General features: G+C 40.4%; 1 protein-coding gene across 1 annotated transcript in view; it reads left to right on the forward strand.

Annotated features, from left to right (window-relative positions):
* The window catches only part of LOC126234993 (dynein beta chain, ciliary-like), a 732993-nt gene that overhangs the window by 105480 nt on the left and 611495 nt on the right, over positions 1–16018 (forward strand). The window contains exon 9 of the mRNA XM_049943730.1: positions 15169–15304. Coding sequence (XP_049799687.1) covers positions 15169–15304 — 136 coding nt within the window. The remainder of the gene's footprint in view (positions 1–15168; positions 15305–16018) is intronic.

Genomic DNA, 16018 nt, shown 5'->3' on the forward strand with positions numbered 1-16018 from the left:
ATCTGCCAGTGTCTTACTAAAGGGTTCTGCGAGGCCATGAGCCTGTGGATGGTAGTCAGTTGTCACCTTGTGGGTGATGTTGCAATGTAAAATTACCTCTGACACTAGTTGCGAGCTAACGTCCCCAAAGATGTTCAGGCTCACATGCAGTTCCTCTTTGTCTAAATGTCTTGGGGTTGAACCACACGTGTCGCATTACACACCCTAAGTTAGACACTTATGACCCTTTGGTTAAATTGTCTGGCTGATGGGAATTTTGCGAAATACAAAGTTAACATAACATATAATAATAGTTATAATGATATCAGGAACTAAATTAACGACCCATAAGTGATGTAGGCCACACAGTTGCAATTTGGTTAGAATAATGTTTATTCAGAAAGCAAACTAATAGCGAAAGTGGTCATATTTAGAATTACTATTATACTCGAGCGCATATACATTTGACATAGTTTGAACGTTCACAATCTCATTGTAAATTAAAGTCCAACACTCCACCTCATTAACTATGTGAAACGTTAAGAGTTCACACCAGGCGCATGGCTGCTCGCCTCTCAGAGACTAAGTCCCATGATACCACACAACGTGAAATTTTCTAAGTTGTTTCACTTCCTAGCTACCTAAAGACCGACTGCCTGCTTTCGTGTCTCAATCCAAACTGTACCCTTTGGTGTCTCCAGCTGAACTGTCTGCTTTTGCATTTGCTCCAGCACTCCCCCTGCCCGTCCCCAGCTGCATTTCCCGCGCACCGAATATCCTCACTCAAATAACTAGGGCAGTTCCCTTTCCTGAAGCCATCCATCTGATTGGCTACTGCTTATTCTACATTATTTTACATTTTAACATATTTAAATAATCAAAGCTTGACCACTTTCACATTCTAAATAAAGTAACAATAATATCCATTACATAATAAACGTTAAATTCTTTTACATAAAACCAATACAGTTTCCTTCTTAGCTTTGAATGCCATGGCCAGCAGCCCTGCACCAATATCCTTTCTGATAAATAAATAAATAAATTAACTATTATGCACTAAAATGTACAACAAATATTCTATTACCTAATGATTCAATAAGGTGTCATGCTGTCATCGTTCAGTGTGTTTTGTATGGAGGAAATGATGATCTGATGCTTAACTGAAAATAGTGATAATTTAAATTTACTATACCTTTTAAACAAATAAAGTTACATATTTGATATTTATAACATTTGTCATTTTAATGATGCACTTTTATATGAATTGTCGATTGCTAAGATCGACCAAAGCGTTCATATTTTAGCATTCAGGTATTTGTTACAAAACTTGTTTTGTTCACTTTAACAGTAAATCCTTAACTATTACAGATACGATCAATATTCAAGTTTTATTCGGATCACCATGAAAATTTGTGGAGGATGGCAGATTAAAATTACTGTGGCTTGATTCCCTGCACTACTACAGAATTAAATAGCTTTCGTAAATGTTTCCCTTTATGATCGATCTTGGGTCTGTCATATTTAACACTGCTACATCTTCTTGGCCACAAATGGCTCATACTGGGTTTCTGTATGACATAGGTTCTCGTCTGTCTCACTTGCACATTACAGCGCTTAGGTCTAATTAGACAGTAGACCCCATCTCATGGTGAATCTGCGCCCTTTGTGGCATCCGGTCCTGGACGACAAGGTTCGTTTCACAATTCCTGAAGGCTGACTCTTTCGGCCATATACTTGAATTACAGTGAAATGCTCATTAACTCACACAGTCTCAACTGGAAAACTTTTCCATGAGGAGAGAGCATTGGTGCTCTCCGGAGTGCTGTGTGCTTCAAAATGATGTCTTCTACAAGGAACTTTGCAATTTTTGGTGCTTCGTTAGCCAGCACTGCTTAAGTGTCAAAATGGGTGAGGTATTAATGGCAGACTATTATCCATTGATTCAAGATTGTTGACTTTAGGGGCCTCCCCAAGAGGTCGATTCCAATTTGATGGAGCGTTGCTGCTGCAGGTGGGATTGGTACCAGATGCCCTGTAGGTAACTGTGGCACGTTCTTCTGTCAGCATTCCATACATTGGCTTGACTTAGTGTCTAATGGATTGGAAAAGACTGGCGCCTGACACTTGTACCTTATTTTGTCTAGAGTCTTCACAAATCCTGGGTGACCAGATGTTGCAGCATCATGGGAAAACTTCAACGTAGCTGGCCATAGTTGAGCTGGGATGACGAGCCCCTTTGGATCATAATTTCTCTTGTACGGTGCTCTGTCAATTGATTGAAACTTCTTTCATCAAGTGTTAGACTTTGTCAGCTTTGGACGTGTTCAGATCTGCTATATGGCATTGTGCCAAAATGTTCTTTATGTACGACTGATTTGTTTCCCCATGATGTTGTGCCCTATTCCTCAGTTGTTCCGCTGCTAAGCAGACTTGCTGCTCATTGTTACAGAACACTTTCATCTGTTAAGCCTGGAATTTATCGCAGCTGTTGAGCTCCAATCAGTGCTGGTCTGTGCCATCCAAGTAAAAGTGCACACTTTTCAGACACTTCATGTCTTCCTACCTGTTGCATTTTGTGAGTCAGTCAAATTCTTTCACACATTTTGTGAGATACTGACTCGTGTCTCTGGAAAACACTGATAGGTGCCTGATGTGTATCTGACATGCTGCTGTGTGGGCTCCATTGGTCTCCTGAATACCATGTGTACCAGTATGAAATGAGCGTTTTTTTGTGAAAATGAAACAGTAATTTTGAATTGAAAAGTAAAAACATTTTATTCAAAGTACTGACCATTGCTTTCCATACATTTTGACCACCTTTCTGGCAATTTGTGGACACCACCCCAATAGAAATGTTCATCTTTTGAAGCAAACCAATCAGACACCCAATTTTCGACTTCTTCGTAGGAATCGAAGTGTTCCTCAGCCAATGCGTGTGCCATTGATGAAAACAAATGGTAGTTGGAAGGGGCCAAGTGTGTTGAATACGGTGGGTGGGGTAGCAGCTCCCAGCCAAGTGTTTTGATTGTATCCTGAACCAGTTTTGCTTTGTGTGCAGGTGCATTGTCGTGTAAAAAAATAACTTTGCCATGTCTTCTGGCCCATTCTGGTCTTTTTTCGATCAATTCATAGTTCAATTTGATCATTTGTTGTCTGTAGCGATTAGTATTCACAGTTTCACCGGGTTTTAGAAGCTCATGATACACCACACCTTTCTGATCCCACCAAACACAGAGCATTGTCTTCTTGCCGAATCGATCTGGTTTTGCAGTTGATGTTGATGGTTGTCCCGGATTAACTCATGATTTTTCCCGTTTAGGATTCTTAAAATAAATCCATTTTTCATCGCCAGTAACAATTCGATGCAAAACTGATTTTCTTTCATGTCTTTGAAGCAAAATCTGACAAAGGTTTTTCAGTTTTCCATCTGTCTTTCATTCAATTCATGTGGCACCCATTTTCCACACTTTTGGATCTTTCCCATAGCTTCAAATGGTCCGAAATTGTTAGTTGTGCAACATTTAGCATTGCTGCCTTGCTGCCATTTGCTTCTGATTCAAAGTATCATCTTCATCCAATATTGCTTGCAATTCAGTGTATTCAAACTTTTTTGGTGGTCTTCCACGTTCTTCATTTCTTGCATCAAAATCATTATTTCTGAACCATTGAAACCGTCTTTTGCATGTTGCATCTGATAGAGCATGATCACCATATGCCTTGACAAGCATTCGATGCGACTCTGCAGCACTTTTTTTCAAATGAAAACAAAAAATTAATGCTTTCCGCAAATCATCACTTTCTGGTACAAAATTCGACATTGTTAACACGATGAAAACAGATGATGTTGTTTGTTCCGTGACTTGATGTATATTAAATATCTTTGACAGGTGTCATACCAACCAAACAAAACAAAAAATTAAGGCTCGTTCACAACAAATGTCCCCTATCAACACATTTGTATCTTAATGCTCATTTCATACCGGTACACCTGGTATACAGTGGTACTGCTTGTATTCTGTTTCCTGTTGTTGTAGTTAATGGCTTTTATATTGCCTTATTGAGCTGTGGTAATATAAAGTGCGCTCTTAGAAAATTCCCCTTAGGACTTGTGGAGGGGACTGAGTAGACAATATTTTGAATTGTAACTGATGCCTGGAAATGTACTGGGTCCGCACTGCAGCAGTTTAAAGACAAGTTTCCTGGTGGGGTTTCTTAGTGATGGGACAGCCGACTGTTTTTATTAATCAACTGGTCAACTGATTGTTTTTCTGTTCAGGTGGTTTTGTCAGTCCAGTGAAACAACCAAGTGAAAATAGTCTTTGCAGTCATGTCAGCTACATGAATGTTTTCAAACATTCACTGGTTTTGCGAGGCTTCACTCAAAGTGAGACAACTGACTGAAACAAGTCCCTGTCAGTTGCGGCCGTTATATGAATGTTTTCACTCACTGACTGGTTTCATTCGGTGCAAGAGAACTGACTGACTACTGAAGTCTCTGTTGGTTGGGCCATTATATTAATGTTTTCACTTGGCCCCTGGGTTTGAATGATTTTTACAAACTTAATTTTTCACTTTTTTCCGTAGGGTCGTCCGGGTGGCCTCCTCTTCTGGCTGCCAGGGTCAGGGCTGCAGCTGGCACGAGAAGGTGGTGTGGTAGCTGGTGCAAGCACATCACTGCTGGGACCTGCACTAGCGACGACTGGCCACCACGTCACCGCCTCGCGCCAGCTGCAGCCCTGGCCCTGGAAGCTGCAGGATGCTGACTGTACCAAACAGGCACTATCTCAGATTTTAATTTCATTTATGGACATCATCTCTTTTCAGTAAAACAGTTGCAAAAAAGTGTCTATGTTCCATTCTTTTTCGTACATCCCTAAGAGAACTCCCATGCTTGCTCAGTATTGTACTTCCAATGAAGCTTTGTTAGTTATGTGTTTGCTCCACCTCGAACAATTTAATGCACAGCAATGTATTTATCAGTTTTAAATGGTGAAAAGAAGAATCAGTCTTTCAGTAATGTAGGAAAAGACAGATTTACCATAAAGAAGACACGTCAAGATGCAACAGGCACGATTAAAAGACACTCAGATATAGCTTTCGGACACAGTCTTCGTCAGTAAAAACACACACAGACAGACAGACACACACACACACACACACACACACACACACACACACACACAAGCAAGCACTCTCACGCACAAACGACCACCAACTCCAGCATCTGGGGCCAGAATCCATTACTGACGAAGGCTGTGGCCAAAAGCTTTAGGTCAATGTCTTTTAATTGTGCCTGTTTGCAGCTTGATGTGTGTTCATTACGGTAAGTAGCAATCTATCTTTTCCTACATTGTTGATATTCCTACTGGAAGTTTCCATTGTTAGAATTAGAGTTTCAGCACATATTGAAACGAATGTCTTTATTGCTTGTCTTCGTGTACACCTGAGGGTATGTGCACCCCTGTTTGTATTGTATGCTGCTACTTTACAGCATCTAATGAAAATACTACAGACTGGTTTCACTCAGAAGAATAACTGGATAACTCGGTCATCACATAAACCACTAAACAGTGCTTTCAATTGAATGAACGAATGAATGCAAGCTTTAACTGACAGAAAAACTAGAGACTGCTTTCACGTGAAAAAGAAAGAATGAATAACTCAGTCAGTAGTACACAAAATGCCACTGGACTGCGTCGACTGTTTGCATTCAGTTGCTCCCTGAGACTGGTACACGCAAAGAAATGAATGAATAAAAATTCCACCGATATGTAAAACTACAACCGACTGATTCATTTGTTTCCATTCGGTTGCTCTTATAGAATGATGCTATTCACCATATAGCAGAGATGCTGAGTCACAGATAGGCACAACAAGAAGGCTGTCACAAATAAGCTTTTGACCAAAAGGCCTTCAAATAGATGACACACACACACACACACACACACACACACACACACATGCAAACGTAACTCACACACACAACTGCAATCTCTGGCAACTGCAGCCATGCTGCGAGCAGCAGCACCAGTGCATGATGGGAGTGGTGAATGGGTGGTGGTAAGAAGGAGTCTGGGGTGGGGAGGAGGAGGGATAGAAGGGTAGGGATGGCATACAGTGAAGTTGTGCTGAGGAGCGTGCGTTCCACTACCTCCCCCCCCCCCCCCCCCTCATCTCTCCCCTGCCATCCGTCTAACCTCCCAACTGCACATATCTGCCCTACCCTCTCTCCACCTCATTCCTGCACTCCCCAGCAACATTTCACTGTCCCCCATTCCTACACCCCTACCCTACTATCCCTCCCCCTCCCCACCCCAGCCCCCTGCTTACTCCCTCCATGTCGCCATTGCCATGATGCACTGGTGCTGCTGCTCGCAGTGTTGCTTCAGTTGCCAGAGATTGCAGCTGTGTGTGTGAGTTGCGTTTGTGTGTGTGTGTATGTGTGTGTGTGCTGGGGGAAACCTCATTTGTGACAATCTTTTTCTTGTGCCTGACTGCGACTCAGCATCTCTGTTATATGGTGAGTAGCAACTTTCCTTTTCATAATATTGTTACATTCCATCCTGGATTTTCCATTGTTTGAAAGGAATTAATGAATAATTCAACCGGTATGTAAAGCTGCAACCAAATGAGTGATTCTATTGTTTTCTAACAACTGACCGAATCAGTTGTTTTCCTTCGGTTCTTCTCATCACTAGTGGTGCCTACGTAGGTTTGGCTGATGTCATTTGACATCAGGCCTACCTCTGAATTGGTTCAAGTCTCATTCACTTGTCTGTGAGTGTTAGAGCAACATGGTTGAGCACACATTTGCAGAATACACTGACATTATCATTCTATATGTTGAAGTCACAATAATGGAAGAGCTGCTCATCGACTTTCTCATGTTCATTATCCACAACATCCAACTCCAGTGCATACCATTTTCACCACATTTATGCTATGGCATTGAGAAAGGGGTACCTTCACTGTCAGCAGGCATGACTGTGGTGCTCCAAGGAGACACCACACACCCAGATTGGAAGATGCCATACTACATCACATTGAAGAGAACCTGTCAATGGATTTTGTTTCTCTGGTCGTTAGCAAGTGGAACTTGTAATGGTACTTGAATTACGTAACCATTACGGCACCTCAACTGAACCTCTCCATACCAGCAATATTCTAATGTGTTTCTGTAAAGTAGTTAACATATTTCTGAGACAACATTCAGATTTGATTTCATTAAAGTAGAGGTACTTTGATACATCGATATGTTTATGTTGCAGTGATATTATTCTTATGTGTATTCTTTCTTTTGTCACTATGATCTTCGACGTACTTGTAACTCTTGATTTTTGGTCGCGTAAGCAGTTAGGTTAGTTAGAGAGTCGGTTCTTGAAAAAGTCAAGTGTTGGACGTCATGTTGGAAAGACGCATATTGTAGTCAGCTTATAAAATGTGAACTTTAACAGTGAGGAAGATGTTTTCAAGTATGTTTTGTATTGTGAAGTGATGTTTTGTGTGTTACGTGATATTGCAACAAAAGCAATAAAAAGGAAGTGTAACTTAAGTTCGTAGTGCTGATTATTTTTTTCCATCACCATTGTGCTAACTTTGAAAGGTTTAATCTTCAAGAATGGTTTGTGAAACACATCTATAAAATTTTTGAATATAGCAGAATAAAACCTAGGCCTCATTGCATCCGAGCTTGGAATCATCACCACCTACATTTTTGACGATTGAGCCATGATTCTACAACGAGACCAGCGTGGGAAACAGGAAAAGATGAGTGCCTAATTTATTCATTATTATATGAAATGAATTTATTAACTGTGCTCTAATGATACCTGCCACATAATAACTTTGTTGTTGCCCGAAAATGCAGCATTTAGCAGCATGAGCAACACCACAATCATTATTAAATTTTGATCTTTGTTGTGGTAGGGTTGTTAGAAACTGTAAACAAATTACGTGCTGAGTCATGCCTAATAAATTACTTGTAGGAGTGGTTTTGTTACCAACACATTTTCAAATGGTTGTAACACAGAAATGGTGTTTTTCTGGACATGGGTTCCAGTTCAAAATATTATGTACCGAGCCTCTTCTACAAGTCCTAGAAGTGTGTAAGGGGAATTTTACAGCATGCTGTATATGTGTTGAAGTACTTGGCATCTCAGCCAAACAGTGTCATATTGAAACGATGTTCAAGTCCAAATCTGAAGACATGGTTGTCAGTGAAGTACAACATTTTGAAATGAAAGCACATGTGTTACTGACACTGACGCACAGCCAGAACACAACTGAACTTGAACTCCTGCATGGAGAGTGCAGATGTTTATAAAAACCATCAAATATTGCAGAATATTCTAATATTAAAAACATAAGATATTTCAGGAACTTTCCAGAAATGGTAAATACCAATTCTGAAAGTTTCTTTTCTGATAAGCCCTCAGCGTGCATTAAATTGGTGAATGACATCATATACAGTTTTTCAAGTTTCTGCTGCACAACAATTTTATTAGTTTGTCATGTATACTCAGTGAATCCCGTTTCAGCTGTTACATTATTTTCAAGAGTTCCTGAAATATTAATGAATCTAAAACTTCCTGTATAAAGTTATAGAAGTATGTGTTGGACAGCCTACTTGAGCATTCTGGAGTTCTTTGTTGAGATTAGTTGTCAGTTTTTGTGCTGTTGGAATTTGTCAGAATTTTACATAAGGCACTTCCTTTTGTATTTGCACCTACGTTTTTTTGATGCATACATGTTTACAATGAGTTTACATTAATGGAAAATCGGTGGTAATAACTACATTGTAAAGATCATACAATCATTATAAACATCATATTATGACCAACCAGTATTTTTGACATCCATTTGTTGTAGCAGCTTACAACATATTCTGAACTCAAACATAGTGAGCTATCTCGAATAGAATGGCCTCCTCCATGCCAATCAGCAGAGATTTCGAAAATCTTGATCATGTGAAACCTAGCTCCCACTTTTCTCACATGGCATGCCGAAATCTGTGGATTGAGGCAGGTGGGTAGATGAAGTATTTCTTGATTTCTAGAATGCATTTGACTCAGTAGTGCAGCTAAGTTTATTATCAAAAGTATTGGGGTATTAAGTGAAATTTGTGATTGCATTGAGGATTTTCTGCAAGGGAGAATGCAGCAGGTTAGCTTGGATGGAGAGTCATTGACATGTGTAGAAATAACTTCAGGTGTACCCAGGAAAGTGTGTTAGGTCCCTTGCTGTTCATGTTGTATATTAATGACCTAGTGGACAGTATTAATAGTAATCTCAAACTTGTTGCAATTGATGCTGTTATCTGTAATGATGTACAGTCAGAAAGAATCTGCAAAAATAGTTCTACATCTACATCTATACTCTGCAAATAACTGTGAAGTGCATGGCAGAAGGTATGTCCCATTGTACCAAATAGTAGGGTTTCTTCCCATTCCATTCACATATAGAGTGCGGGAGTAATGATGTAAGTTTGTATGACGGTTTAAATGCCTCTGTGCGTGCTGTAATTAATCTAATCTGTCCTCACAATCCATATGGGAGCAATATGTATAGGGGTTGTAGTATATTCCTAGAGTCATCATTTAAGGCTGGTTCTTGAAACTTTGTAAATAGGCCTTCTCGGGATAGTACATGTGTATCTTCAAGAGTCTGCCAGTTCAGTTTCTTAAGCATGTCTGTGACATTCTCCCACAGATCAAACAAATACGTGATCATTTGCGCTGCCCTTCTCTGTATACATTCAGTATCCCTTGTTAGTCCTATTTCGCATGGGTCCCACACACTAAAGCAAGCATTCTCTCTATCTTTCCAGTCTTCCACCACCTCCCAAAGTCTCACTGTCTGACCACAGAGGAGCATTCCCCTTGTAACTCAGTACCACCCAGCACTGGAGCAACTGAATTACATTCTCAGCCAGGTTTTTGACTACCTCTTGTCGTGCTCTGATATGAGAAATGTCCATCCGACTATCCTTCCCACCCCTCCCACAGTGGTATTCCGCCATCCACTGAACCTACACAATACAGTCATCCATCCCAACACAACCCCTGCTCCCAACACCTTATCTCTTGGCTCATATCCCTACAACAGACCTAGATGCAAGACCTGTCCCTTACATCCTCCCACCACCACCTACTTCTGTCTGGTCACCTATCCCATCAAACGCATGGCTACCTGTGAAACCAGTCATGAGATCTACAAGCTATGTTGCAACCCCTGGGCTGCATTCTATGTGGGCATGACAACCAACAAGCTGTCTGTCCACATGAATGGCCACAGACAAACTGTGGCCGAGAAACAAGTGGGCCACCTTGTTGCTGAGCACGATGCCCAACATGACATCCTTCATTTCAATGACTGCTTCACAACCTGTGCCATATGGATCCTTCCCACCAACATCAGTTTTTCTGAATTACACACGTGGGAACTTTCCCTGAAATATATCCTATCTTCTCATAACCCTCGTAGCATTACACAGCCCTCATTCCACCACCCCACCAGTCTTTTTACTTCTCTCCTTTTCCTTTACCCCCCCCCCCCCCTCCCGCACACACCTCTCCCCTGCCCTACATCTACTCTCCTGACTGCATGTAGCTGCCCTACACTTTCTCCACCTTGTCCCTTCACGCTCCTCAGCACAACTTCACTTCAGTTCAGGCAACTGCTCTCTAATAATTAAAATTACCTAATAACTAGAATTGCCAATGGCACAGTAGTGTGTGTTTGCTGGTGTATGTGTGGTTGTGTGTGTGAATGTGTGTACTTTCTGTCAGAACAAAAGCCAGATCCAAAAGCTAATTAATGCTGTGTCCCGTTTCATGTGTCTATGCTATAGGTGAGTCGTCATGTTTCCTTTATTTTACACCATTGTGTTAATTTATATGTATATTTCTCAACACATATTTTACAAAAAATATTACTTTTTACAAATTTATTATAAAGTTTAGGCTCTGGAGTTTTGCTATTTAGACACTGTGCATGTATTTATCATCATCTTTGCTCTTTTAAGTGACCTTGATTTTCATTTAGCTTAAGTCTAAAACAGTTACAGAAAGACAATAGAAATGATTGAAATATCTTGCTTTTGTTCCATGGAATTTCAGGCAAACTACCAGATGTCAGGAGTTTGGTGCAGAGAGTTCTGGCCATCTCCAGAACCATACTGGTAAAAAGGCACTGGGTTCCTGTATTTAAGAGTCCACTGACACATGTGTGGTGTACTTAGATGACACTGCAAACCCACTGTTCGAGTGCATGCACTTCTGCTGTGGATCTGTAAACTACGCTGCGCATATCCATGGGGAAAGCTCACCTTACTGATATAAGATCTATTGTCTGCACACGTTAAAATTACATAAAGCATGAAGTTTATCTGTGACAGGATTCCATGCAGAATCTTAACTGAAAGCCACCAACCTAATAGATAAGGGACTCAGATTTTCCACAGATTCATTGATGATGGAGTTCCAGAAGTTTGACATATGGGCCACAATTTTTGCTTCATTGTATTTCATCAAATGGTCAGTGGGAACACACTGTTCAGCAACAACTGTCTTAGTGGTTTGGAGGAGGCGTGTATGCTGCTGATGTTCCACGATGTGTTCCTGAACAGTGCGTGTTGTGTGCCCTGTATAAGATTTGCTGCATTTCTATGGAATCTGTAAATATCTGCCTTGCACAACTCTTAAGTCATCTTTGATAGATCCCAAAAGTGCTGAGATGTTGGAAGGCTGGTGGAAGATCACTTTAAAGTTATGTCTTCTCAATGTTCTGCCTTTTTTGCAAAGACGTTTTCAATGTATGGTCAATAAGCAGTTGCTTTGAAGATCCCATTTTCCTCCTTGTTCTGTCGTTTGTGCATCTGTGTTTTTTGAATAATCTGATGGTTTCGCGATGGTGAGTGCTTTGTCTCCCCTGGTGGCCAATCTTTTTATGGGAGATTTTGAGGAGTGAACACTCGCCTCAACTGTTTTAAAACAAACTGTATTTTGGCAATACATTGATGCCACTTTAATAGTTTAGCCTCATAGTTTGCACAGTCTCCATGAGTTCCTTCAACATCTGAACTTGATTCATGAAAACATAGAATTTACTATGGAGATGGAGAGAGAAGGTTGTTTGTCATTTTTAGACGTCTTGGTGCAATGTAAGAGTGTTGGCACACTTTGACATTTGGCACTTCAGAAGCGTACTGATACAATCTGTATTTACAAATACTAGTTGCCACCATCTGGCGCAAACAATGGTCGTTCTGAAGAACTTAATCCACCAAACCCATACCATCTCAGTTGCCGATAAGCTGCAGAAGGAACTGGAACACCTGCAGACCATGTTTCTGAACAATAGATACTTGTCTCAGCAAGTACAGAGTGTGCTACAGATGCACAAACAACTGAAAAAGGAAAAGGATGAGGGTTTCAAAATGAGTGCTTATCTACCACATATTTTCCGTGAAATTATGCAGAATGCGAAGAAGGCATAAGGTTTAAGTGAACTTTTGTCCTCTTTCCAAAATCTTGGTATTTTTGAGATCTTTCAAAGACAACTTAGAGTTGTACAAGACTGGTATTTACAGGGATTCCATGCAAATGTGGCAAATATAATGTAGCGTAATTGGATCTATTCACCACGTGGCAGTAGCAAAGACAAACAAAAGTTAGGAAATGTGCAGGCAGTAGTTCATTCTTCTGGCAGAAGGGTTGAAAAGTAAGGAAGGGTGATGAAGGAATATGGCCAGTGAGGTTTAGGAAATGAGGAGAATTATGGAAAAGTCACACAGAACCCCAGGTCAGGGGAGACTTGCTTCATGGGACGAGAAGACTTGAAAACCTGAGAGCTTAAAGCCGGGAGATAGGGTTATAAGAAAGTTAGAGATCAGTGACCAAACATCTTGAAATAGTTAGTAAGAGCAGAAAGCTAAGTTTATTATATGTGGTAGATGTAGTGGACAGGGAAAATAGATAGGTCAGAAAATAAAAGATATAGAAAACTGAAAGGAAGTGAAAAAAGAAATAAATTAATGTAAATTAAGGCCAAGTGAGTGGTGAGAACCAAGGACATGTTGTAATGCCAGTTCCCATTTGCAGATCTCTGAGACACTGTTGTCATGGGGAAGAATCCATATGGTATATTTGGTGAGACAGGCACTGTGGTCATGACAGTCATGTTGCAGAAAATGCTCTGTAACAGGATATTGTGTGCTGTCAGTGTGTACCCTTTGCTTATGCCCATCCATCCTAACTGATTACTTAGTGGTAGTCATACCAATGTAGAAGGCAGAACAATGTTTTCATAACAGCTGGTATACAACGTGTCATTTCACATGTGGCTCTCCCTTTGATAGTGTATGCTTTTCCATTTACAGGGCTGGTATAGGCGGTGGTAGGAGGGTGCATAGGGCAAATCTTAACAGTGATGATGGTCACAGGAGCCGTTGGGTAGGAAAATGGGTGCAGAAGGAGCATAGGGTCTAGCCAGGCTCTTGTGGAGATTGGGGAGGGGGAAGCTCTTCTAAGTCTGCTGGGCAAAATGTCAGACACAACGGACCTTATTTCAGGGCATTGTTTTAGGAAATCTTATACTTGTAGAAGCAGCTGATTAATAAGTTCAAGACCAAGATAGTACAGAGTGATAAGAAGTACAGTCCTGTATTGTTTTTTGGATGTTTAAGTAGCACCAGGATTGGACATGATGGCCTGGGAAACCTGCTTTTGGACTAGACTGATGGGGGTGATTATGTCCTATGAAGGCTGAGGTGATAGTGTTGGTGTATTGCTGTAAATAGTCTGCATGTGAATAAATATGTTTGCCTCGAATACCAAGGCTGTAACTGAGGACACATTGGATATTTAAAGGATGGCAACTATCAACATGTAAGTACTGTTGTCCACTTGTATTTTTAATATGAACAGAAGTGTGCAGCTGACCCTCAGTGAGGGTGATGTCAACATCAAGGCAAATGGAATGGGATTCAGAATACCACCATGTGAAATTTAATTGGGGGATTTTATTCAAAGATTCCAAAAATTTTAATGGCGCAGCCTCACCATGAGTCCATGTGGCAAAAATGTTGTTATTGTACAGAAGCCAAAGATGGACCAAAGGCTTATGGATTCCAAGAAAGCTCCCGCCAAATGATCCATGAAAAGGTTGGCATAGGAAGGAGCTATCCTGAATCCCCTGGCCGTGCCACTGATCTTTTTGTGTGTCTGTCCATCAAAGGTAAAGTAGTTGTTGGTAAATATAAAGCTGATTAAGGTGAGCGGGAAGAATGTCTTACGTTTTGAATTAGCTGGGCTCTGTTTGAGGTCATGTTCAGCAGCAGACAGACCACGTATGTGGGGGAAGTTGGTGTAGAGTGAGATAGCATCAGCGGTGACAAAATTTAAGACAATCTAGAAATTGTCAGTGTCTTTAATATAGGAGGGAAGTATTTGTGCTGTAGCTGCCAGGTGTTGATCAACTATGGCAGATATACACCGATCAGTGAGAACATTATGACCACCTACCTAATAGCCGACATGTCCACCTTTGGCATGGATAACAGTGCCGATGAGTCATGGCATGAATGCATTGAGGCCTCAATCACATCACAGATGTGTTTGATCAGGTTCAGCTCAGGCAAGTTGGGGGGCGAGCACATCAATTGGAACTTGCCACTGATTTCCTCAAACCACTCCATCACACTTCTGGGCTTGTGACATGGTGCATTGTCTTGTTGAAAAATGTCACTGCCATCATCTGCATCCTATGTACGATACTCCTGGGCTGTTATGGTGCCCTGCACAAGCTCCACTGGACACATGGTTGCCCACATGAATGTTCCACAGTGTCAACTGGGTATACCACACATGTACCCACATGGTCTTAAATACAGCAGCTCAGTGCAATTTCATTGTTATTCACCTGAGGATGACCAGAAGACTTGGCACCAAGCTATCATGGCAGGAAGTTGCAGACACCTGGCAGTTCATCCAAAATTTAATGGAACAATTGTATACTGGTAAAGTTTTAAATTTATCATCATGCTTTTGCTTGTGTGATTTCATGCCACATTAAACGTATAAGCTGTCTTAAATTAACGTCATTTCAAAGTTTTTTTTAAGGATTACTGTGTTTTGTAACTTCTTGTGATAAAGAGTGGTAGTTAATAATGTTAATTGTTTTTATTTTCAGTGATATCTTTGATGAATGTCGCACATCTCTAGAATCATACTTTAAGGGAAATAATGAACCAGTTCCTTGGACTTTTGACACAAAACTGGTATTTGAATATGAAAATCAGTTTATGGACAGACTGAAGCTAATTAAGGTAAATATATGCTTACATCAAGGGATCACCAATTTAGTATTGGAGGGCAGTGTGGAGGGTTAAAATCGTAGAGGGAGACCAAGAGATGAATACACTAAGCAGATTCAGAAGGATGTAGGTTGCAGTAGGTACTGGGAGATGAAGAGGCTTGCACAGGATAGAGTAGCATGGAGAGCTGCATCAAACCAGTCTCAGGACTGAAGACCACAACAACAACATATGCTTACAGTATTTACATCAAATCTGAGTATTAGTCCAGTGAAATTTTTATATTTTATTTCTAAATGATTCATCACTTCTGTTTAATTTTTGGTTGACTTTGTATTTCATTCATCTTGCTTGTTTTTCTCACGTTATTGCAGTATTTTTTGAACTGTGGATGTTCTCTTTCTCTCATTCTTTCATTTATTTAGAGTTTGTTTCCTTATTTTACTGCATACATCGCATTGCTTCCTATTTTTTTGTCTTTTCCTTTCTTCTTAGCTAGCAGATCATAGGGTGGTAATCAGAGCTGAAAGTTCAAACTTGTTTAAAACATACATAACAACTGTAATTTCCAAAGTAATATACTGATTAATACCTATAGTGTGTACGTCATTTACTGAGCTCCACTACTGTGCCAATCATTTATTAATAAAATTTAAACAGCGGGAAAGAGAGACACACTATGTATAGAGGAGATTCAAAGTGATGAATAAGGACATAAACAAAAAG

The sequence above is a fragment of the Schistocerca nitens genome, chromosome 2, assembly GCF_023898315.1.
Source record: "Schistocerca nitens isolate TAMUIC-IGC-003100 chromosome 2, iqSchNite1.1, whole genome shotgun sequence".
In the NCBI taxonomy this organism is placed as follows: Eukaryota; Metazoa; Arthropoda; class Insecta; order Orthoptera; family Acrididae; genus Schistocerca; species Schistocerca nitens.